Genomic DNA, 27,249 nt, shown 5'->3' with positions numbered 1-27,249 from the left:
AAATAATATCTCCCACAGCAAATATATTTACCTAACATAGTACTATACATATATATATATATATTACTGAACTATCGATAAAAGTTATATAAATTTATTTATAAATAATAATAAATTTGTAGGAAGTTTTTTCAGCAAAAATACTTAGACATTTTGAAATATCTATAATATTATTCTTTTTATAAATTAATATAAACCTCCTTTGATACAACCAAATAACAAAAAAAAAAGTCCAGAAATGTTGAATAAAGGATACTTTGTGCCAAAGACAAATATTTAACAGTTTGCCACAAGTTATGGCTTGTGCTAATAAAAGTGTGACAGATTTCTTTCTTTTAAAAAATAAACAAATAGCTCTGGGAGCAAAACATTGTGAGATATTAAAGTCAAAATGTCTTGAAAACTTAAAAGTGGCCACTTATAAAAAGAACAGCCACATTTCTGAGGAGCTATTTAACATATTTACTTTGAGTGACTGCGTCTGACTGTCTTTAGAGGACGCACTTCCTGTAATTACTGTTGACCTTGTGTATTGACAAGTTGTGAAGCATTGTCGGTAAAGAAGACAGAGTGGACTTTTAGTGTGCTGAAGGCTTTAGCCACAGTCGATCAATCATTAAGCCCTATCCTTGAGGGCAGAAAATTTCTCCACACATTTTGCCACTTGTTCCTCTCAAGGCTGCCGGTAAGCCATGCATTCGACTATGAGAAAGAAATTAGGCATCTTCTGAAAATGGATTGATGTCAAGTTTTTTTTTTCTTCTTCTCAGAATTAAGTTATCTAAAGTGGATCAGTCTGACTGTAAAAGTCACTACAGGGTTGGGTTTTTAAAGAACTAAAACAAGCACCACAGACCAGCTATCAGACTACTGTCAACGTACAAACCTTACATTATAATTCTATAGGTGTTTGGTGCAAAATCTGTAGATTGAAAGCAAAGTACATTTATTAAAGAAAAAATAAAAATGAAAAAATTATATATATATATATATATATATATATATATATATATATATATATATATATAAGATTGCTGTTTTAACAGTAACTTCTGTGTGTGTCAGCAGCAGAGTCAGACAGACACGGGGAAATTTCTATGATTTCAGATCAACAGGTATTAATCTGTTAGGGTTCAGTGTTGTTATAAATTTATAATATGTAGAAGTGAAATTAGAGAACAGAATAAACTTTATATATTATATAATATTTTCATTACCATGCATTACATCCAAAATGTCAGATTATGATTCCTATACAACTAGTACAGTCTGCCTTCTATCTTTAGTCATGTGAAAAAGAAAGTTCATAGTCTTTTAATTCAGATCAGAACATACTAAAACAATTGTCTGGTCCTTACCATACTAAAAATGAAACTGGTGAGCAAAAAGACAGCCTTATCACAACATGCCCTCGTGGTTTGTTTAGAGTCAACTTTGCAAACCTAAACTGTGCTGTCATGTTCTTTTAAGAGAGAGGACACTTTTTCCAGGCGGCCCTTTGAAAGAGGCCATAATCTTTCAGTCTAATTGTACTGTTATGAACTCACAGCATGTTAAATGAAGCCTGTAAGGTCTGTGATGTAGTTATTAGAACTACTGAAATTACTCTGAGCATGGTCTGATCAGAGGAATCTCAGGACAAACCAGGGCATCCAATCTTGGCAAGAACTGGTTAAATATTTTACACTTGTGAACAGTGTGAACAGTTGAGACCAGAAAGCTGACAAAAATCTTCTCCTTTTATAAAGACGATCACACCTGCTGATGATCAGGTGATCCAGTGGATTTGATTAGCAGGACATGGCTGCCTCTCACTCTTTTATTTGCAATCAAAGCAGTCAGAGTGTACTTAGTTTGTCCACAATTCCTCTTAATCTAAACGTTAACATAATAAAACTGTATAAAATCCAATAGACACATAAACCAAACAAATAAAAAACAAATGAAGAACATAATGTGTACAAACACAACAGAAATAATGAAGGCCTATATAGTCAAATTCTGAGAGACAAAACCAGAGGCTTCCATGGATTTAAAGATGACACATTTTATACTTTATAACTCAGAACAAGAAGTACCCCAAAATACTGCAGAGACAACATGTCAGATGCTGAAGTTGTGGCATTTAGCTGGGTTAAATAAATAAATATTCACAAACATTTGGACAGGGATAATAAAAAGGTTAACACACACACACACAAAAAAAAACAAAAAAACAAACAAACAAACAAAACAAAACAAAACAATCTGATCAAAAATCACACATAAAAAAAGAAAGTAAAACTGGGGAAGTCAAATAATTAAAGAATTTCAAAAAGTGAATTGCAGGGAATTTAGGAATATAACAATATATGTTTCATTTTATCATTACTATAATTATCATGACTGGAAATTCTGCCACCATCTCTGGGTCAATGATCAGTTAGGAGTGGCGGAGGTTAAATGAAAAACTCCGATCTGATAAATAAAAATTAGATTTATTCTTTTAAATCATTGACAATGCGTAACCTGCTAGAGTGTGGGGTGCATTTATGAAATTGTGCACGATAATGTGCACGTCTATGCAGATATCAGTAATGCTTAATAAAATGTAAATGTACATTTTTGAGCAACATTTGAGCAATACTTTTAGAACTATAGTGATGGATTTCCTCAGTTACCAAACACTGAAAATGGGTTTAAACTGCAACATTTGATATGATGTCTCTGTACAATTAAAATAAAACTGTTTTTTATATATAATTTACATTGCAATATGTTCTTTAATATTATTTTACACAGCTTCTCTACCTTTTGGAGACAGATTTGTTGTAATCTGTAAATTGCAAAATGCCACAGAGCTGCTATAATAGTGTTTTTCACACTATTACTACAGACAGCTTTGAAAGGCTCACTGGTTTAAACTTCACACATTCTGTATTTATATAAAGTTAAAGGCTTAAAGTTTAATACAAACAATTTGGCTCATATTCACTCAATCAATATAAATTTACAATATTTAAACCAAGACAGAATCTATATTCGAATCAGACAATCAGAAACAAACTTTTTTCTAACTGGTGAAAAAAAGATAAATAATGAAATGGGAAGTGGCGTGTAACAAAAACTTTATGCTGCATTGCATTAATAAAGTTTTTAATCATTTCCAGATGTGATTTGCTTAGTGAATACACTTTTAGAAAAGGATTCGTACATTGAATTAAAATGTGATAGAAATAGAAGTGAATATGCACTCATAATCCAGCAGATTGCTCAGTGAAGTGTCTGTAACAAAGTAAAGATGGTGAATAAAATAAAAGACATTTCTTTGTTTCCTTGATTGTCGTAGCTGTTTACATTTTGTCCATCATATCTGCAGGTTTCATGTGGGTGGTTTGAGTTACGTGTCACTGATGCAGAAATTAAACAGTTAATGTAATCTTCAGCAACAAATCATAGTTTTGGAGATGAATTTGAGACCGGATCCATTTAGCAAGCCTCAACAGGTCAATTTCCCCTGTTCGAATATTGGAATTGGAATAAAGTGTTTACCTTGTGCCTACTCGTCGGCCAGGACACTCTTGAAAACGAGATGTGCTCGTCTCAAGACGGACTCCTGGTCAAATAATTTTTAGATAGATAAAAGATAATGTCAAATGTGCAACAGGTTACTGTTTTCAAAGCATGGTTACTCTTTTTCTTTCCTTTTTAGAGCAAGACAAGCATGTAACCAGATGCAGTCCATATGTAGAAACGATACAACCAGCACGGATCATGACAAAATATCTTCCATCGTATGAGACAAACCCCTTTCATGTTTTGTCTGAAAGGCCAACACATTCTCATTCCCAACTTGTCAATTGTTGACATGTGGCCTAGAGCTCTTCCTGTAAGTTTTCAGCACACAGGGTACTCCTTCACCGTCACTTTCTGACGCACAGGGATCTGCTGCATATTGACAGCTATTGTTCTGTGATGGTATGTGAAGCACCAGCTGCACTAACCATAAACACAGAAGGGAAAATGACATTAAATGGTAATGCCTTATCAAGAACACAGATTGTGTAAGGAGGTTAGAGAATAGAAAAGGGGCAAGCACAGAACACATGAATAAAAAATCATAGTTTTCACACTAAAATACTATTTAATGCTGAAAATTCTTAACATTTTGTCAGGGTGAAACACTGCCCATTACTGGAGTGTAAAACCCTGCACATCCTAAAGTGATGCTTTTTGAGTACCTTCTGCACTCAAAACTAATGTGGCAAGCTCCTGATGTCAATACGTGATGGGTTGGGAGTGAGAATAGGTTGTAAAGGATGGAGTGCACAGTCCAATACTTATTCATGGTAAAGATCTTACTCAGCTGTTATTTCTCATCAAAAAGGGCAAATGTACATTAAAATTACTGACTTCAAAGGGGCTTACAATTTCCTTAGAGGAGCACAGTGAAACAAAAACCTCACACTTCTCTAAAGGATGTGTAAAGAATTTTTGTTTTCTTAGATACTATGCTGTTCCCCAAAAAATGTAACTTTGTCTCCTGCGAATTATGTTCATATGCAACTAAATTCTAATTAGTTGTTAGTGTTGCAACGCAGAAAGTAGGGTGGCATAAAATATGCATGTCAATGTCTGGTTAGATGGAAGTTTTGCACAAAGCCAAAAATAAGAGTTTCTCTTCTCTTTCAAACTACAAATTACCTACAATCGTGTCCTGAACTTTACAAGATAGCTCCTAACTATACAGATGCAATGAAGAGATTTTGTAGGAATGAATAACTGTAACTATTACACAGATGGTTAGTAATAACTTTTCATTATGTATTGGATTTTCTCATCTATTTTGGTATAATCCAGTCATCCAGGCAAAATTATGCCTCCCTCTCAAGATATAGATAGGTGTATATGCACACAATTCGAAGGAGAATCTCTCAAGTGTGACACACATCTGTAGTGGGATTCTGATGGATTTCAACACTACAGTATTTCAGTTTGAGTTAACCTTGTGTTACACAGTAGTTTGTAAATACTGGTGTACCTGTCTCAGGCAAAAATAAATAAATAAAAATACACAAATGCTAAGCCACAACAAAGAAAAACCACAACAACTGAGACAGAAATAGCAGCCCAGTCTCACAAGAAAATGTGTAATAAGTAAATCTGTCCACATCCAAAATTGTGAGATTATGTTTTCCTGTGCCTCTTGTGTTTTATTGAACAGCATTCAGGTGATATGATGCGAACATGTAAACGTAAACCAGAATTTTATCATTTAAGCATCATCATGTGTTTTTTTTAATCCCTAACCAACTGCAATGAAATGAAAAAGTGAAAAGTATTTGGACAATACTGAGTCAGATGGGGCTCAACCTTGGCTGTCTGGCTTAAAAGCTTACTGTGTACACCATTAACTTCCTTATTAATGTTTAAAAATATGTTATAGTCTTCCAATTTTGGCATTTTAATTAAGACTAATCATAAGCATATTACAATATGGGTGCCTTGATAAAGCGCTATATAAATCTATTCCATTAATATGAAAATGAAAACTTTGTAAAACATTTGTGGAGCGGGAAAATGTAATAATCTGATCATATTTACGACTTTATTGCAACATTGCTATGTCTTCTGCTGTGGACCAACACACTGTAGGCATTACACATTCTGTAGTGAGACTGCGTGTGAAGTACATACAGGCTGCAAGCTGAACCACTGACATGAGACAACATTTGCACACTGTCATTATACAAATATAACTACAAATTTTTACTTAAGTAATCTAATTTTTCTGGTTAATATATGAAAACGAGCCTCTTCATGGACAAGAAGATGGCTTTATTGATAAAGCCAGAAATATTTGTAGTGAGGTAATGCTTACTTATTATTACCACTTGCTGTGGTTGGCAGTGTATCATAGAAGCTTATAACAGAAACTATAAATTACTTCTTGAGAGATTTATTTCTTCTGAAAGAAAGAAATTAGATTAAGCCATGAAACTGATTCAAGATTTGAGTATTTTTGCGTTAGAAAGCGAGGGAAAAATTGTAAAACATTTCAAAAATTAAAATGTGACTGCATTCACCAATGGGAAGGTAATAGATAATAGACTTTTATTTAAAGAGAATAAATTCAAGATAAAATTTTTTATTAATATAACAGAAAGAAGTAGCTAATGTTTATAAATGCATCTTCTGAATCTGTGCACAAGCACTGACTTTATATATGGAAAAAAGAATCAAAGAAATCAAATAGTAACTTCACTTTATCAAGCTTAAATCAGTAATCCTATAATGTTGCAATTCTAGTAGTCTTTAGAGATTTTACTTTGGCCTCACTGTATTAAAAATTCTCTTATCTAGATGGATGTGGGATAAGAATGTCATATTTGAAGCATTCTGGGAGTAACTAATGGGATTACCCAAATCAGGGGTAATCTCATTTGTTAGTCCCTGTGATACCAGATCTTAAAAGATGTACAGTGGTATCTGTGACATCAACTGTTCAAAGTAATCCCAATTATGCAGTTACATTGTCACTAAATGCGTTTCCAACTTGAATGTGATTTGGCTGTAAAGTAGTGAAACGGTGTGCCAAAGCTTTTCTCTGGATTTAGAGCGGCCTGATCACGTTTATAAAAAAAGGAGGGGATGAGTTTGCAACTTCAGGGTCAAGCTATTCATTAATTGCCCTGCTTATGTTTCATACATGTGCCCCTTTTTTAACTATGAAAAGTCTGTTTAGATCTAAATAATGATTACTTTTTGTCATTGCTGAGTTTTTCTTCTATAAGCATTTGTTATGTTATACACTAAATATAACATTTTTGTTGATGAGAATAGCTGATGAAAAGCTGATCAGGGTCCTCCTTGTTAGCAAACCGCATGTGGGCACTTTTCTTCCAGCCCTGCCCTTTGTTTCTCTTCATAAGTTGGATTCATTGAGAAGTCTGAAATGGGTCGGGGTGCTGCTCATACCCAGGAGTGCTGATGAGTGGAAAGAGGGCCAGACACACATGCATGTGAGATTAGCTTCCATCCACTCGCTGGCTTCCAGTGGGGGGGTCAACACCAAACCAACGAGGGGGCGACCTGACTCCCTCCCGGACAGCGACATGCACTGCCTTCCAATTAATCCAACCATAAAACGCTACTTTGGTTCTTTGGAAAGGATTAATGCCAGTTACAACAAAATTCTATTTATTGTTATTTAAGACAAAGTGACAAAAATAAAAAGAATTAATTAATAAAAAATAAAAAATAAAACGTAGCATACTGGTCATGCAGCACAAGATGGCACACACAATGCTTTTGTGATGAAAGAGGGCAAACAAATACTGATAAAGACAAGACAACAAGGCACAATGACAAGCAAAAGAATCGACCAATCAGACTGAGCAGATAGATTTAGGTCTTACCGATGCGGTCCAATCGGTCGATGGCAACAGTTTCGAAAGCACGTCGCATCATGGGATACTCTTCTAGCACCTCGTTGAAATGGTCAACAGAGAGGGAGAAGAGTCGACAATAGGTGTCTGCGCGCACACTCGCTGTTCGTCTGCCCTTGGTAAGCAGACAGATCTCTGCATGGCAGGGACACAGGGAAACAAAAGAAGGCACATCAAGAGACAGTTACAGCAGTGGAGAGTACAGAAGGCAATAAAGAAAATCATCCCAGTAATTACCAAGCATATTATCATATAGATGAACTGTGACTACAAAGGGTTTGGGAGAAGGAGAGCTACTGTGAATGTAAATAAAATGGGAAGCCCATAAGCAGTGTTGTCACATGCATTATGCTAAGAGAATTCATCATCCTGCAGAGGACTAATAGTCCCATAATATGATAGAGTCCTCAGCTTTACTGTCAGGCATCACTGCACCGCTGCATCGGTGCTTTGCATCAGTTCTGAAATGTCATGTATATCGATACAGAGTTATGGTTTCATAGCATCTCTGTATTCCTGTTTCTGGTACACTGAGATATGAAGACAACAGTCAAATTATGCTTCAGCAACATGTTCAAATTAACCTTGTACTCCTGTCATTAAACTGAATCTGATTACAGACGACCCCTGACTGGTATAAATACCGAACAGCCATAACATTAAAGCACCCCACCATTCCCACTCCTGCTTGAATTGATTTAAAAACAACAAATGAAATAAATACATAAAATAAATGAACACCTGAATAAACTCTAAAGAAAATTCTTAAAATCAGAATTTAAAATACGTTGGAGGCGCAAGTCAATTTAATTTTCCTTACCAACATGACCACAGGATAACTTGTTAAAGCAAATCCAAAATATACTTTAAGAAAATGTCTTGCATATCAAACCCTATGAAAGTGCAAAGACATTAGTAGCATCAGAAGTATTGCTCTGCAGGCCTTGCATCTTAATGAGCTAAAGAAAATAATTCAGACTGTCTACGCACATCCAGCATTTACAGTCTGATCTTAAAGTGCAGGGTTCTGTGCAAACACTGCCTGTTCATTGATCATTTGATCCTTCCTACGGTTCTTCCTCTCTTTACCATAATACTGCTTAACCTCCACCTACATTTGCACTTATGTGCAGTCTACTGCACAATATCTCTCTACATTGTTAAATGTTAACTTGTTATGGTGTGATCTTTCTAGGCCCTGCCACGAGCTGTCATGAAAATAGAGCACAGAGAGTGCAAGATGTGCAAGCAACACTCTCAAGCTGTGGGTGTGAAGAAGGTGTTAGTGCTGCTGCTGCTGCTGCAATGGAAAAAGCACCCTTTACAGTTAGTGGTACCTCTGTTAATACAAAGAGACACACAGAAAAGAGATGGTGGCAGAAAAATGCATCAGACTGGATGTCATTTCAGAAATGGGGAAGAGATGAAGGCTAGTTGAAAGACAGCCTCTGGTTGGTCTGTATTAATATCAACACACGGTTCTGCTAATAAGCCTGGATGACACACCCTGTGGCAACTTCCAGAGGTAAATGTGTTACTTGACACTGAGAAGTCAGCTCAGATCTACAACTAAATATGGACTGATGACATGTACAGCTTTTAGCACAGTTTGAACAGGGTGTAAAATCTTGAAAAGTATGGGACACTTTTTTATCTGTCTAGCTATTATCCACTCTTACAATTGAGTAACACGTTGCTTGTAGTTTAGAAAGCTAGCGATCTTATTACTAATTTATTCTCAAGAATACAAAAGGGTTTTTTCCTCTTTTACTAGAAGGTCTGTTTTTCTTTTCTTTTTGTGATGGCAGATGGATTTATTTGACCCAGAAAGCCTCATAATTAAACCCACAGTAGAATCATTTACTGAGTTATAGCCACTTTTCAAGAGGGTGCATCAGGATTTGGCCTAAATAACTGTACAACTTTACTGTTTTAAAAAGGCCAATTAAAAAAGTTGTGTATTATTTTGCACATGTGCTTATTTTTTAACAGGGCTCTGATAAATTTGAAGAATTTCATTTGGGATTTTAAAAACATCCACACTCAAAAATATGTAAAGTTGACAAGCCTTAAAATGTCTTAAATACTTCTTGAACAAATAAACTTAATACATGAAATATTTTTTAAGATATACTTTTTCAGAAGTCTTCTCTGGTGAGGTCCAGCAACAGGTCAGGTAATTAATTGATGCCTTGGTGATGCAAAACAATGTCCACTGTGCAATGTAATGCATGTTCAGCTGCTTCTTTAGTTTTTGCTTCTGTGCTGGGATGCAGGTGGGGAAGAGTGACAAAGATTTTATCACAAAACTTTTGAAAATTATTTCATGTCAGTATTTGTTAGTTTAAAATCTCCACCAAACTGTCCAGTAACCCCACCTGGAATAGACTGTTCACCCTTCAGAAAAATCTGCCCTGTCACCTGGTAAGCCTTGGTGTATCGAAAGGTGTATTTATGTGCATGTGTAAGTCGGGGCCCTGTTATCACTACTCATGATGCGCTGTGACACGTGTCTGTTGCCTTGTCACAAAGCATCACCGTTGACCCCTGGAGCATTGCGGATAATTTGCCATCACGTCATGTGTCACACTCTCATAGCAACCAGTTCCCCTCCCTCCTGTCTCCTTAAGACTGGGACTGAGGAGTATTAGTCTCACATGACTAAGAAATTCAAGCCCAAAAGGGATTCTCATCTGCTGTATGTCATTGTCCTAGCATTATACTCTATTAGTCCTGAAGCCAAACTCTGACTTCTCTACAGAGCTGTGTGATATTAATATGTAATCCCATCTAGCCAGACCCAGGAGTGGCATCATTTTAGCATTCAGGTGAGGTACTGACCATCGCTAAAGGTGCTTTGTGCCCTGCTGTCCTCGTAGATGTCCTGCTAATTACTATGCTAATAGTTTCCTATGGCTTGGCTCAGTTTTGACCCGGTTGTAAAGGGACAATAAATCATCTGAGAGAAAGGGAAAAGTAATCTGCTTCTGCCATACAAATAGGTAAAAATATCAGCCGGGCAGAAGGCAAAACATAAGCCTGGTTAGACATGAAATTTCATAAAGGATGAACATATCCTTTATTATTTTTGCAGATAATACGGGTGCATGATTTTTTACAAACTAAATTATACATGTAATTACAAGGGATCGTCTTCTTTTTGTTCTCAATGTTGTCTACAAGTTTTAGCCTTTAATATAATTTATTTTATCACTGCTGCTGATTTAATTTTCCTTGTTAAGTTTCCACCTCCATGCACTTCTAACTTAAATCTTCTTTGGTGTTGCTGAAGAAAGACAGACAGTTAATATCTGTGAATCTCTGCACAGGATGAGAGCACACTAGAGAGAATACACAAAAGTTTGGAGCCCACAAATCCTCAAAAGGATGCGTAGAAGTTGCTGTGTTAAAACATTTCCTGGATTCATACATGTGGTCTTCATTTTTCAGTTGAGTTGAGGTGCCTTTAGTAAACAGAGTGTCTTATGTAATCCTTTCTTTTTTTAATGTCCAGGTTATATCTGAAATAAAAGCTTAATTATTGGCAACTCATTAAGTTTGCAAGTTGTTGATCATTTTCACCATGTAGAACAATCAAGGGGAAGACTTCGATATGGATTATTGCATTGTGTAACTCTGCATGAGAAAGTTGTTTATTTTGTCACTATACTTTCTGAACCACATAACAATTGTGTAACAACACAGTACCAACATGGATACTGTGCAGAAATCCATGATATAGTGTTCACTATATCAAATCAAATCACTATAAACATGTTAAGGTTTCAGTTGTTTTAGATGGTAAAAATATCATTTAGTGTAGCTCTGCTATCAGGACACCTACTGATCCTCACAATATGGGAGCGCTCTGAATGCAGTGTACTTCAGGTAAAATAGTGACTATTCGTGAGTAAAACACAACTTTTCTTTTTTTTATTAAGTATGGACAAAAACAGGTCAAGTACATTGAACTATATAAAATCTGTGAAGACAGTCTTAAGCAGGGATCACTGATTCTGGAGTTTTTGGGCCGGTGTCCTGCAGGTTTTAGATGTTTCCTGCTATAACACAACTTACTTAAATCAGTGGGTCATTAAAAGGTTTGTGAGGAGCTTGACAAGAAGCTGTTGGAAAACCATTTCATTTCAACCTAGCGTGCTGCAGCAGGGAAACATGTATAACCTGAAGGACACCAGCCCAAAAGGTCCAGAATTAGTGATCCCTGGTCTAAAGAGGCTGTGTAGGAAGCTGCATTCACAAGGTGGTATTTGCTGAAGGGTATCCAAACTTTTGCTTTGCATACATTGATTTATCTAATTATTTATTATCATTTCAGAGTTGTAAAAGATTGTAAGGAAGAATGAATCAAGAATGAATTAACATAAAATGTTCAAGGATTTTTTTTAATCTACACTTTAACTGAATCTTGACAAGAGTGCAGAAAGCGGTCATGTAGTTTGAAGATTCAGGAAGAAAAAAGACTTCTTTCTTTTGTAATTCACTGCCTTCCTTAGCTCACCAGTGAGACACACTGCATTCAGCAGACACACTAAAGTGAAGGTATTCTTAGACTCCTTAGCCTCCTCCCATAGTGGGGAAGAACTCAAGAGATAAAATATGCAAGAAGCCCTAAAAAAGGAAACTTTGCTTCCTATAGACACAGCAATGTCTGCCTGTAGATTTTGTTGGAGTAAACAACGTGCAACCAAACTACATTTGACATCTAAAAAATTAATGGTATTTGTAATGTCTTGGAGAGGGAATGGGGAGCTGCGCTGAGAGGAAAAGAGAGAGAATGAAAGCACAGCCAAGAAAATGAACGAGGGAATTGCTCCTGACTTTACACAGAAGATATGTCCACAGACGCTGCTTATGGTTAGTGCCAAGTAAATTCAGCAAAGAATGTATGGAGTGGGCGAAAAGTTCATGCATGTGTATGTGAGTGTGAGATTGAGAGTGGGGGAGGGACCTCCGTGTGTCCTAAGGGATGCCTGATCCGCGCCTTGGCCCACTCCAGCAACCAGATGAGAGGTTATGTAACACAGAAGCTGACTAACGTCCAACATGAGTTAATGAGAATCTACAATAACTTAACTTCCAACAGCATCAAATGCAAGGCCTTCTCTCAACTCCTGCTGTGTGAGCCTGTGTGCATGACGGTGAGTAGCTTTTGTAACAACATATATCATTTGCGTTTACAGTTTTATATGAAAGCTATCAATGTGCAATAAACCTGTATAAAAAATGTTTTATAAGTTTTTTTTTCTTACCTCCAAAATATGATCCATCAGTTAGCTTCATCTCCTTGTTGAACTTGGTGATGACACTTGCCACACCATGCTGTATAAAGTACATCTTCTTCCCAACAGTGCCTTCCCTAATAATGTAGTCATTGGGTTGGAAAACCTCAAACTTCAACTTGCTCAGCATCCCAGTCACAAAGTTGGGGTCGGCATTAGCAAACAGAGGCATGGTAGCCACAAGCTTACGGCAGTTGAAGTTGACAATTTCCTAGTGGAAGGAAAAGGGAAAGTGTTTGATTAAACGGATGAGATCAAACTATTAATAATTCACTTCTTCCTAAAATGTGAAAGATGAGCCGGTTAGGTGGTCTGACAGCAAACACCCTCACAAATCTTGAATCTTTCTGCTCCTGTTATCTGCAAATATAAATGAATTAGATGTATAGTGCTGATTTAGCCCTAATAGTTCTAAAGCACTTCCCACATATCTCCTGAGAGGAAACTTTTTGGCACATGAATCAAAACCTGATGAGTTTGCTCTCTGGTGCTGGCTGCAGGCCATCCCTTTGGTCTCATCCTGCCCCCTCAGACAGAACAGGAGATTAGGAGTTTGTTGTCTGTTTGTCCATGCATCTCTGTTGCTGTGCAGATGGAGAGTGGGAGCACTTGGCATCTGCAATAGTGTGTTGTTGACCCCCACATGAGAGATAACTCTCCTCCAGTGACAAGAGGACATAACCAGAAAGATAACCAATCTCTGTAATGTTTTGCTTGCTGCACGAGGGCAACACAAAAAATTTTTTAGCTCAACCTCAGATGTGTTTGTCAGCTAATGCCATGGGGCGCTGACCTCAATCATGCACCAGAACTAATGAATTAGATAGTAAGCAGTTTTCATACCCAGTTAAGCGTTCTCTTGGGGAAACAATCTTTGGCTATGCCTATTTAAAGATTTGTCATATGGCGGAGCATTAAAGGCAATGAGACAGAGGCATGAGACGGGGGTGTAGGAAAACAGCCTGGATAATGGGTGGTATAGAGTTAGCTGTATGCATATTTATCTGAACTAGAAAATATGCAATATAATCTATATTTGAATATGATGTATGTATGTAAATTAATTTTAATACAGCTTAAGAATTGGCAACAAGATGCAATAGATCAAAATGTGTGTAAGCAGATGTGTTTTGGGATATTTCCTCTTTTAGGTGCAATAACTCATATTAAAGAATAAATAAATAAATAGAAAAAACTGTGTTTGAAAACAAACTTCTCAGAAATTTCAGGGCATTCTTAAACCTCTATTTCTATTGACATGAAATGTTTTTGTTGCATGTCTTGTTACGATGGCATCACAATCGCATTAGGCTTAAAAGGGAGATAAACACAAACATCCTCTTTGGAAGAGATATACTTGCATATGGTGCATTCTGCCTTAAAAGGTCAGCGGTTGGTCTGGAATCTGAGATCCAAACATGATAGCTGAATCACTAATCTTGTACTTGATCACACAGCAAAGAGATCCCCCTTGAAAATGCATTCATGTATTTTGGGCGCCTGAAAAGATCCTTTATCCTTGAGGTACTAAATGTTTCAGAAAACAACACATCAGTGAAAAAAAATCTAACAGAAACAGCATAAAAACATTCCTTAGATGTTGTGTTGCAGTGTCCTTGAATGAAACAGTAAAGGTGACTTTTCCAAACTCTCTTGTGGCGACAGATGAATAACAAGAACAAACTGTTCGTTGTGATGAATCACTTGTCCTGAACAAAAAGTTTGATTTAACTGTATTAGTTGATTTCTGACTATCAATTGACTGTTTTTCAGTGTTTCTGTGAACTTCTTTAAACAAAACTTATGGCTGCTTTGCATCAAAATGCAATATTCACATTAGATGAAATATGTTCAATGACAACATGAAAGGGGCCATCAGTCAAATGCTGTCAAATCTAGCTGCATCTAATTGATTTAGCTAAGATTTATTCTTGTTTGTAAAGCGTGCCTTTGCTTTTAATCTAATAGGATTTTTTAAAATGGACAAAGGAAAGCCCATTGAGAAAGGTGGAACTTGAAGGTTTATATAAGTTCTGTGACTTATTAAAAGGCGGCCTAAAGGAGAGGAGAGAGTGTGAGGGAAAAACAGCAAACTAGACCTTAGTGGGTATAAAAGCTGGATAGTTAGCACCTCTCATATGAAAGGGACAAACAGTACAGTTGCTTATTAGGCCAGAGAGTTTCTTTTACTCATACTGCATTTCACTGCACTGCTCTGATATATTCTAAACTGTCTTATTTGATTTAACAAAACCATATATGCTACAGCAACCTGCTGTATCTTCTTTGTTATTAAAATGCAATATTGTCTTTTACTTGACTGATACATTAATGAAAATATGGTTTGTGGTTGTGACTGGACATGTATTTGCTTATTAAATTGCATTTTTGCAGACAGGTCATCCTTAATGTTACATGGTAAAACTTGAGAATCCCTTTGAGAATTGACAGATGATTATAGTCTAGACCAGGGGTAGCCAACGTCGGTCCTCGAGGGCACCAATCCGGCAGGTTTTCCAGATTTCTGTGCTCCAACACACCTGACTTAAACTAACGAGTCATTGTGGAGATCCTTATAGGCTGTTGGATCCATTTAATTTGAGTCAGGTGTGCTGGAGCAGGGAAATCTGGAAAACCTGCCGGATTGGTGCCCTCGAGGACCGACGTTGGCTACCCCTGGTCTAGAGGAAGTTTCTGATTTACCCTGCTCCGCTTTGGTAAAATAGACTGGTGTGGAAATGCTAACTGACACATCTTAAGTCAAGTTATTCAATAAAGGGACTGTGTGAACTTGATTCAGAGGCCTGATATGCTTTAGTGAGAACAAGTTTGTTTTTACCTGTCAGCTTTTGTTACACAGTGTTGACTTTGCTTGTTACACAGTGAACTGAGCCTGTGGACTCTTCTGTGCTAAACCTTTAAATCCCTGTGCATGCTTTGTGTTTCTGGATATTTGCAGCAACCCCAGGCACATTTGACTGTGCAAGGTGACTTAATGGGGCTACATGAGAGATGGTTGGGACTTCTTATGCTTGCATTGCTGTTTATTCCTCTTCTCTCCAGTATTTATTTGCATAATTACACATGTAATCTGCTGATACAAGGAAATCTGACATGAACTGGTGCCTCACTTCACAATAAAACTTTAATGTTTCTTCTTATTACTTTTCTTTGTGAAAAGCCTGTTTTTCCCCCCATTAGTTTCCTAATATTTTTTGTCTAACATGTCAGACTTGTGAATATTAGAACTAAAACAGCAATTGTAGAAGTGGCTCTAGAACATAAGTAGAATATTTTTTATAGCCTGACAGACACACAGTGTGGGTTCATCTGATATGTTGAGGGGAATCCTTTCTGCTGTGTTTCTACTTGACCTTGTAAGATGAGATGACAAGTGTTGGTATTTTAGTCTCACCTAGTTCACGTTAATATTACCAAATAAAGATCCACCTTTCACCTTCAGAGAAAAAAAAGTTTTGTTTTTTAACTTGTTCTAAAAATAAAAACTCAAGCCTTTTAAAAGGAAACTCTGAAGAGTAAATTCACTTTAGAGTGTGACATGAGAAGCTAGCTCACCTCTTTGAGTGGGTCGTTGAGCTCACTCAAGATGTTGTCTTCATCAAAGATTTTGCCTTGATAGCGGTGTTCATAGTAGTCATGGATTTTCTGCCGCAAGTCTGCTGGAAGCTTGTGGAAGGACATGTATTGCTCCACTTGTTTGTACTGGAAAAGGCAAGAAAGCACACGCATTAGTTTAAATAGGTTTGTTATCACTTTTTAAATTCTTTGGGTATCCCATAATATATAAATGTTTATTAAAAATTTGTTGTTTTCAAAGTGCATCCCAACTAAACTGCAAAACTGAGGTCTTCACAGAGTGTACAGTTGCATCTCTGTATTGAGGACAAGTCGTACTCTCACAGTCACAGTGCTATGTCCTGGTTCTGTGTGTGGGGAGGGAGAGGCAGGATGAGAGAGGCAGGTGGTGAAGGAAAGTAGGAACAAGAACAGGCCCGGGGCTATGTCAGGCCAAGGTAGCAGTTCTGATTATCTCACCCATGCAGGAAGCCCAGTCCTAATGGGAACTAGTGAGGTATGCCTGACATCCTGGAGACATACCGGAGCAGAATATTAAGTAGATAGCATCAGCTCCTACTATAAATAATAATAATAACTCGTATTTGGAATAATTCCATGAAATATACAGTCTGGGATTTTTGATTGTTAGTGTCTAAATGGAATCAGCAACTTTCTTTTTCTATCTTAGGTGATTCTGTACATTTTTCAATTTAAATTAAACAGAAAAAATGTGTGTTGATGATGTTTTTATGTGTTTTTATCTGGAGCCTGTCAAAGAGAAATTTCTGTCACCTGTGACAGACGAAGTTGATCTTATCTTAAGCACTTTAAAACTGTTTCATTGTAAATTAACTTCCCTTTTAAAGAGAACGTTAACTGAAGCTGCAGACTTAAGCTGAAATTATATTTAGTAGAGTAATGGAAAGGAAGCAATTAATCCATGAACTGTGAAGAAAAAAAGGAATACTACTTGTATTTGAGTAATTTGTTAACACTTTTGTTATAGTTAACTTGTTACATGTGTTAACAACATGAAGCTGCACAAATCTATGAAAAAATTCATTCAACTAGTTGGAAGGTTTTTGCCTGTTACTTTAATTTCAAGCTAAAATGGAGGCGTGAAAGGCAAATGAGCTTTTATCATTGATAGAATTTAAAGATTACTATGAACATTTTATCAAAATCTGTGTGGATGAATCCAGGACTTTTGTGCAACACCACCATAAATAAAGATGTGAAAGTAAATTCTAGTATTTAATTGAATCTTTGTGGGAGTTACATTAACCTGAAGGCAACTATTGACCCAAAGGAAAAGGGAAGATGGATAGAAAAGATTCTTTAGCTCATCTATTTTGTTCAGTTTCCTCACAGTTTTATCACACATTTGCTGTAGACAAGGTGGTGAACACAATCTTTCCATCCAGTCCACAGCCCTGACACCTGAAAATAAACAGTGTCTCTCACACTCGCTCTGGTAATCATTGTGGAGCAGTAGGGGAGAGCCAACAGCAGCCGTGAGCCCGGTAGCTCAGGACAGTGGTGAGCTCTTTGGCCAGAGTGATGCAACCAGCCCCACAAAACGAAATTTGTCAGCGCGAGAGAAGACACTTGAGTCACAATGCCCCCTTCATTGATTCCTCTCCCAGCTGCAGAAAGGTGATAAGGGACCAGGGTTTTGTTTGCAGGAAATTGATTCATTTGGAGTTAAAGCTGGAGAGCATCCACAGCTTTAACAGGCCATTTTGACTCAAGTGATCAAGGTGGAGCACAGTGTCAGGCAAAGATGGCATATTTAGGTTTGATATATGTGATTTAGATAACTGCTGACTACCCCTTCTCATTCTCCGTCCTCATTCATTTCTTAGTGTGACCATCTCTGTCATCTCTAAAAAAGGACAAAATCTGATTCATGTTTATACTTGAAAGTTTAAGAATCTTTTTGTACTTTCTGTATTTCTGCTTGAACGTAGTTTTATCAGTGAGCTAAAAGTGGATAACCAGTATTTGTGCAGGAATGTAAAAAGCAGCAATAGATGGACAGGTCTTTTTCCTGTGCTGAATGACACACATCTGTCCACTGGCTTGCAGTGATTCAGCACCATGGCATCACAGCAGGGATGTCTTGATATCATGCATACTTTACTCCCTCATTTCCTTTTCTCCCCTCCATCTGTTCCTCTGACTCTTCTCCACTCTATAGCATCGATGATAACTTTTTTCTCTCTCTTGAGTCTCAATGTTTTTGCTTTTCCTTTCTTCTTTGCTAATATCACACTTAAAAAAAACTTTTATGGCGTGACTTGAACCTTTTGCCAAAAATGATTCCTTGCATAACATTTCTCATCACATCCTTGTCATAACGTTCCCTGTCCTCAAATAAATTGTAAACACACTCCCACATCCATCTTTCCATCCATGTTTCCAACCCCCCAGCTGTGGCAGAGATGGATGTAATGACTGGAGGCTCAGCACCCTGAACTCATCCCTGCTGCTCCTCATCCTGCTCCAGTGATATGCACAGCCATGCAGCAAATCAGCCCCGGCTGAACCTGGCTACACACTGAGGCTGTGTTACCACGAACGTGGCATTTACAGCCTCAAAGCTGTCAGTTCAGTGCCTGGAGGGTTGATGAAAGGGAAAAAAATGGGATGTGGATTAAGCATATTTGCTATGAAGCAGATGTACATCACACACTGAGCAAGAAATACGTCACTAATTCAAACAGTGACTTCAAAATGCTTACTTGTTTGCTCTGGGCAACCAGCTGTCATTGACTTTGATTAGAAAATGCCTCTAGCTGTTTATGATCAATCATAAGATTAAGTTTTCAAAAGCAATACATTAGGGACTGAAGAGTATTAGTAACACTCACAGTGATTTTATTTTTCAGACCTTAAGATCTTTCACTTGCCTTGGTCTATCCCAACATGTGACTTGAGGGGCATGTAATGTCTTTATCTGATCTGCCAATGGTTTATGTGTCACTATGACTAGACTTTTAGAAAATAATAAAATTGCATCATTATCATTACAGGCATCAAAAATGTGATATTGATCATATAGGTTTTCATTTAACATGCATTTTACCATTTTTAAACGTAGTATTGTGGGTAGCTTTGTATGATAATGATGTTGTACTTAGAGGACCTTTGGAAAAAACCCTTAAGTTAACAACTGCAATCACCCAGTAATAACAAGTTCTAAGTGCCATGTTAAAGAGCTCTACAAAGCTGTGCCAAAAGCACTGAGGAGCAGTTTCTCTAGATTGCATCGACCATGAAAGCAGCTGACAAGGTCAGACCGTCATACTTGAATAAATTGAAACCACCTAAATGTGTTTATAAATAAGGCATAATTTAATGAACTGGTATTTTAGCATGTCCTGTTATTGTTATCGCCAAGGTGACTCTGCAGATGCTCTGATAAGAACGATGGCAATAGCCTCCCTTGAGATAAATGATGTGGACTTTTTGTACCTGTCTTCTTTTGTGCATGTTTATTATTGTGCTTATGCAAGAATAAACACATCAAGGTTAATAGATCCTATTTTAATTTACTGTTTGCTGACAGAAAAGTTATAAACAAGATCAATAACTACTTGATCTAGTGACAATGTGATGGTTTGTTACTCTCCTTTGTCATGTATCATAGTTATGTGGATAAACTAGGGTTGGAGTTAAAAAAAAAAAACTAAAACTAAATAATAACATAAAATGTATTTAAATTTAAATTTTGATTTAGCGTTTAAACTAATTATTTTCTTAAAGATCTAATTCCTGCACTGCTTTGTGTTTCATAGAAACCTTTTATAGGATCCAAATTAACCTCATTAGATATTTTTTTTGTTTTACTGACAATCCCAAAGAAAACTAAAGGCTTTGAGTTAGAATGCACACTGTTGAATTTTTGTTGATATCTGATACTCAAATATTTTCCAACTCATTTTGGCTGATGACATGGATAGATACACATATTAATTCCACCTAAGTGAAGAGGGCAAACCTCTTGCATGTAGTGATAACAACTCATGGCGTTGCTTTTAAATAGCATGCAACGTCAGACATACCTCTGTGTATCTATTTGTCAAATCGACAGATTAACTGGAGAAAAAATGTATTGATATATATATATATATATATGAAATATATAAAATATACTACATTGAGTAGTCTGCAAATAATAAAAACTACACGAAACACAGACAAAGCTGAGAAGGTTTAAGTGGCTTAAATTATTAATTGAATATCAACACTGTTGAAGATTATTTTCCTTAATCAGTTAATTATTGAAGCTCTAAACTGGTTTGTTATCAGATTAGACTAAAAGACAAATCCAGCAATCAGAGAATATTGCCTGAAACTGTTTAACCTCTCTAGAACCTTATGTAATAGGTCTGGTTACATTTGCCTTTAAAATAAATTAAAATACATAAATGCATGAATGAATGAATGAATGAACATAACCAATAACATTTCTTTAGAGATGTTTTGACAGTACACATGCAGCATGTAAAAGTTTGTAATAATTTACATGATCATTACTTAATCACACTTTTGTTAATTGTTCTTTTAAAAAATAACAAACAGTTTCAATGAAAAGACTCAAATGTACATTATTGGTAATTGAGTCTAAACTGCCATCAGTGTTGTAACAGCATAAGTTAAAGTTCAGCTTTATGTTTTAATAATAGGCGTGTTCTAACAAAACCAACAAAGAGGAATTTAATCCCCTGCACTTTAATGTTGTTTTGATAATACATAGAACTCTGTGGCATACGTTTGAGAGTTAAACTTGGCTCTTCCGTGCAACCACAAAGCACATCAGTCATGGCCGGCTGTTCTGGGAAATGCCCAGGCCCCAAAGAGGGATCACAGATGGTGGCCGGCTGAATGGCTGGGTAATCACGCTCCACGTGAAAAAAAAAATGAATAAAATAACTACAATGATGTAATAAGGACTGAAATAAAAGGAAAGAAAAAATGCGTTTCCTGGCAGCACACAGGCAGTGAGGTGACTGGTCATGTCATAGAACTCCTCACCCTGTTGACCCTCTGTTATCTGTTTGGGAGGGGGAGAAAATCCTCTTTACAAGTCATGGTCCCGGATGTTGTGATCTGTGAGAGCTCAACTCACTGGTCCACAGAGCAACAGAGAGAAGTGCTAATTTAAGTCTAGCTCCAATGCGTAGGATTGCATATAGTCTGTAATAACAAAACCCCTTCAGGTTAATACTTTAAAATTTGCTTTACTTACCTTAAAACAACAAAATGTTAACAATTTGGAAAATCACACAATGTAGTTTCTTTTCTAAATCATTACTATATCCTGTATCATTCAAATCCTGCAAGCCTAATCTTCTTTGAAACTTGAGTATTAGATTTACTGTGTGCCGCTGCATGATTCTTACCTTTTCTTGGTACTGCCTGCGAGAGGAATCCAGGGATTGGATAAGAGCGGTAGCATGGCCCACAAACATAGCATAGCACGTGGCACCTACAATCATACTCAGCATGGTGATCCACAGGTCAGACATGCTGACGGGTGCCCGGGCACCATACCCGATGCACAGCATGTGGCTCATGGCTTTGAAGAGGGCATAGGAGTACTGCTTACCCCAGGAAACATTCTGCAAGGACAGTGAAAAAGAGAGGAGGATGGAGAGGCAGAGAGGGATTGGGGGGAGTTACTGCAAGGCAAGGAGAAATGGCAGGTTTTCCTTTGATGGATCACTGAACCTGAACCAAACATTCTACCAACATACTCTTCATGCCTCAGAGCTTAATGCCCTCATTCTACCTTTTTACTTTCCCTCACTGCTTTCACTTTCCTGGGACCTATGACATTATCTACTTTTCTGTTTAGCACATACTCAAAATCAGAAAAAATGAAAACCATCCCTGTATTTATTCAAGGAGCGTCCTCTCCTGCTTAATCTTGCGCATCAGCTCTTAGCTACCTAACAACATCTGGAGTAGGGCTCACAAGGTCTCTCTTAATCTGTAATGTATAACTGGGATAAAATCCATCCATGTCATTGTCAGCTTTTACACTGTTAAAATACAATTTGATCAGTTTCTTGGTTGGTCTTCCCATCAAAGATTTTTGCCCTTATCATTCAACACCTGAGATACTCATTGGGTAAACTACATGTTCATTTTATTGATGGTAAACACTGTCCAAATGTGAATGGAATTCTGAAAAAAACAACCACCAGCTGGGCATGTAGCCCATCTGGCCCTCTCCTCCCCATCTTAATGATATCAAGAACCAGCAGTGTGGAAAGTGGGACAAATGTTATTTTGTGCAAATGGATGGGTCAGGATTATTTTGTTGTAGAAAAACAAAATAAGGTTATGTGTTCAGGGTCGTAAACTAGCATATACAGTATGTATTTGACCAAAGCAATGCACCTCTATATTTACTGCAAGCGTGTGAGTGTTAAAGATGCACTATGTAACTTTCTGACGTTAAAACTTAGCATTCCTGACTCCTTTGATGGCACAACGACTTCTGTTATGTACATTGTTGTAGCTGTTGCTGCCCATCAGCATCCTGGGGCTGAGAAATACAATGCTATGTGACGCTGTAGCTAAGTTTTGCTTTACACACTACATCACATGCTAGCAGAAAGGAATCAACACACTGGCCATTTTAAAGGTGCATAGTGGCTGATTCAGCAAAGAAACAAAATGACTTTGTCAAAGGAAGAGAGGAAAAAAAAGAGAGAAAGGGATGGAGCAAGAGGTAAGAGAAGGGTCAACATCAGTCTGGCTTTTACTGACTGGAAAGAGCTTACATTACAGGTAGGATGCAAGATGGATGCTGAATTAAATATCGATGGGTGACGCATTATTGAGAAAATCTGTCAAAGTTACGTAGTGCATCTTCAAACATTCAAGGACCCACCTGGTTTAAATATATACAGTATTTTATTTCAATGGGTGGAGAAATTAGCTGTAAGCAAAATGCAGCCATGTTTAAGTTATTTTCAGATCACTGACTATTGTCCCCATCATTGTCCACCATTTATTTTAGACAATATTCTTATATATCTTATATTGTGCTAATAAATTTAAGGTCATTCTCACTATTTTTACTATATGTTTGTGGTCAAGTTAGTCCTCACTGAACTGGGCAGCAGCATCGATCAGTAAGGGAACATCCTAAATATAACTTCAGAGAATGAATTATGTATTTATTCAGACATCCTATAAGTAAAAATTATAGGGGTTCAAATGCTGCTTTTTTGTTTCCCAATAAAGTCTAGGTCATGCTGTCAAACAGCAGCTGAACCTGTCTGAAACTATTCTGTCAATGTCATGCAGAAACTAACTAGCTATTCTTGGGTGAAAAATATTAAAGATCTGAACTTTTTCCTCAGACATCTGTTTTCTTCATCAATTTTCTTTTCCCAAAACGTGAATAACAACAGCAAAAACCCTGTGGAGTGACAGTCTAAAAGAATCCATTAGTTTGGACTTTATTTATATGATTATAGCTTTACACCCGTCTCTATGGAGTCAGGCATTTCTTCCCGTCCTTGAATGCTGCTGCTTATAACAGCTTTAGTGTCATACCTTGGCCTTTAGGCAGTTCTTTCCATTCTGAAAACAACATTTTGCCCTTTTACAATGAGAAATCTCATTAAGAGTGACTTCCCGTGGAGACTCTCATGTTGAGGACATTTAATCTTGGTAATGCATCTGTGTTGTCGGGTTGTATCACGATATTAGGCTTGAAAGGCTTTCCAGTTGAATTTCAGATTTCTCAAGTAGCTTTTTCATCTACCTACTTTTATTGGTCTCAGCCTTGACAGTCAGGTCTAGAAGTGAGAGCAGCAGGATTTAGACTCCTCATTATTAAAGCACATGTCAAATGTGAAAGTGTGCCTTTTCCCTGAGGATAAGCAAAATCTCTAGTGGGGAAATGAAACAAGTCCTTTGAGGCTGTGAAACCCAGTAAGTCTCTATATGGAAACAAATATGACAGCTCCCCAGTACAGGCCTTCCAGCCACAGCCAAACTGCTGACTCCTCTAAAATCTTCAACCCCTGCTAAGAGAGAAAGTTAAGGATGTGCTCCATTTAGAATAACTATCGCACCCACAACTCTGTACAGGCACACAAAGTTCACAGTTTAGTAAGATACTGGGATCATGGTTTGGAACGATTTTAGAACAACAGACTAGGGCTGGGAGCTGCATGATGTTGTGTTGCATCATTGCAAGATGGTTCCTGATTTAAATTTTTGGTGGGCCGTGTCTTTGTGACTTTTCTCGCCATGCATGCATGGGTTTTCTCTCCTAGTACCCTGGCTTAGTCTAAGAGCCCGAAAACATGCATGTTTTGTGACTAAATTAACTCTAGTAGTAAGTGTGAATGTGTATGGTTATTTGCTTTGTGTTGCCCCAGTTATCGACTGACAAAAATTAAATGTGGGAATGAAAGTACCTTGTGCATTATAAATATTATGGTCTGGAAATGTTTCAGCCCATAGTATGTGATTATGGATGTATCATACTGTTAGAAGTTGTTTCCTTTGCGATCCAGCAAAGGGAAATCATACATTTTGCAGTTCAAAGTACTATATAAATACATTGTGCAGCATATTTGCATTGCTTTGACACCTTAATTTAAATATTTTTAATAAGCAATAAACCATATACCTATCATAATATCTGTTGTTCTAGCCATGTAGTTAGCAACTGAACGTATACTGTGCTTACAATAAATATTTATTTATGACTGTAAACAAAGAATCTGATAAATGCTGCTTTACTTCTTTACTTTATTAAGTTCATCTGAGGTCTCCATATGTCTAGTTTCATGTCATCAACCAACCATGAACACATATGGTGTTAATATCCGGTGTTTAAAAAATGTCTGTATTCCACTTCTACACATGTGCATGCCAGTAAGTTGGTAAAACATGCACAAAAGCACAGCATAAATGTACCTGTGCTTATTTCAAGTGAAAATGTGCACGTTGATATTGCAATACAAGTAAATCTTTCATATTTTGGGCAGCCCTACTGAGTAAAACTGACTAGGGTCTGTCTCAAAACATTCTCAAGTTTCTTTGATAAAAACACACCCACATACACACACACACACACACACACACACACACACACACACACACACAAAGAAAGAAAATCAGTCATTGGTTAGAGGTCAGCTCATTATAAACTTCCTAAATCCAAAGTTTTAGGATTACAGACTTTAGTGCTTTGTTAAGCCTATGAAGTAATCTTTTTCTGAAGAATTCCAGCATTATTTTTTAAAATCTTACTAACTCTGATAGCATTTGTTCAGTATTGGGTAATGTTTTGATTCTTAATATGATAAGCAGCTCTGATAAAAGGCAAATGCTTGCGTTAATACAGTCTTTTTTTCCTTTCCTTTAAGGACTATTATCAAATATTGGAGGAGAGAATAGAAAGTCAATGACATTTAGATTTTGCTGGTTCTTATGTATGATTCCCCAACCATGTGGTAGAGATGGTGGGATTGGGATTTCACATGCTGGACTTTCAGTTCTTTTAATACAATTTTCTAAGTCAAAAATGAAGCAAGAACATGTTGGTAATGAATATTGTGGTAGTGACATCATACACGAGCTAAAACACCACCAACACAGCAACATTGCTTTTACAATGTTGTTCTTGTATTTACAACAGACTAAGCAGTAAGCAGAGGCTTTTGTTAGTTTGCATTAGTCATCAAATGACATATGTTAATGTGCATTTTTCTCCAATTCATGAAAAGTGGTAAGAACTAGAAGTCTCTAAGGATGCCAGATTGCTGATTGGTGTATAAAGCCTTTCTTAAGGGAGAGTGAGCCTTAAGACAATTATTGAATCTTTGCCAAACTCTACAATCTTCTTTATTTCAATAAATCTGCCCAGTTTTATTCTAAATATAATAAAATCCTGCAGCAGCAGAAAAAATGACATCAGATACTGCATATTCATCTTTTAGCAGCTTTGTAGACTTGCTCAACAAAACAAATCACATCCCACTCTATCATCTAAGCATCAACTGTTTAAAAGTTTCTAAAATTTGATGGAACCAGCTGTTAGTGGTGTGATGTGCTTATAACATCTTGCCAGCATTTCAGTTACTGTCATAGTCTTGTCTCCAATGATTCCCTCATTAAAAACAAACCCGGTTCTGTGACCAGGAAGCAGTTGCTGATTCACCACTGTCCCGTTGCTTAGTGTCACCTAGAGATTTTAGTTGTCGTTGATAACGACAAATAACCATGAGCCTAACATGATGTAATGCACTTCCTGCAATGTACGTGATTTGACCTCTCAGCAACAATGTGTTTGCAGAGCAAATGTCATTTCAATGCATTAAAATTTTGACTCTACATGTGTAGATTTTATATTTTCTTAGTCTAGGTCACCATAGTTAATTTGTTTGCTCATCCATAAGTATGAAGAAAAGTGTCAGTAAATCTTGATAACAATCAAACTCTTCAGGACTGCACAGACGGAGCAGCAGTCTTTGAACACAACATTTTGAGGTCTGCAGACCTGGATACCAAATGTAGCTATAATCTTACAAGAAAGGCATTCACAATGAATTCACTGAGAAGGTTGTGGTTCTCATTGACTCAGAAGTTTTTATACTTTTTGTTTGTAGAAGTCAAAATGAAAGGCTTGCATTCTGGTGGTTGCCTGAGGTCCAGTGTTATCCTTTGAACTGTTATATTGACTTGTTAATGAGGTTGTAGCTGACAATGATTTACAGTACATTTTCAACTATTATACGATGGGCCATAAAATATCAATGGAAAAAATTGGCAAATTTTCTTCAGGACAATATTCCAGAAGTCAAAAAAATAAAAAAAATAATTGTCAATTAAGTCTGTGACTATCTGGAATTCAAAATTATTGCTATAAGTATCAAACACGCCAGTGGAAATAGGAAACACAA

General features: G+C 36.9%; 1 protein-coding gene across 1 annotated transcript in view; it reads right to left on the bottom strand.

Annotated features, from left to right (window-relative positions):
• LOC121630483 (potassium/sodium hyperpolarization-activated cyclic nucleotide-gated channel 1) overlaps window positions 1–27,249 on the bottom strand; it is a 66,462-nt gene that overhangs the window by 4,184 nt on the left and 35,029 nt on the right. Inside the window, exons 4-7 of the mRNA XM_041970788.1 lie at window positions 21,715–21,933; window positions 16,304–16,450; window positions 12,698–12,938; window positions 7,398–7,562 (exon numbers count right to left, since the gene is read on the bottom strand). Of these exons, the coding sequence (XP_041826722.1) occupies window positions 7,398–7,562; window positions 12,698–12,938; window positions 16,304–16,450; window positions 21,715–21,933 (772 nt within the window). The remainder of the gene's footprint in view (window positions 1–7,397; window positions 7,563–12,697; window positions 12,939–16,303; window positions 16,451–21,714; window positions 21,934–27,249) is intronic.

This window comes from Melanotaenia boesemani, chromosome 19, assembly GCF_017639745.1.
Source record: "Melanotaenia boesemani isolate fMelBoe1 chromosome 19, fMelBoe1.pri, whole genome shotgun sequence".
Lineage (NCBI taxonomy): Eukaryota > Metazoa > Chordata > Actinopteri > Atheriniformes > Melanotaeniidae > Melanotaenia > Melanotaenia boesemani.
Note: the sequence above shows the minus strand (reverse complement) of the source record. Positions and strands in the feature narration are given on the sequence as shown.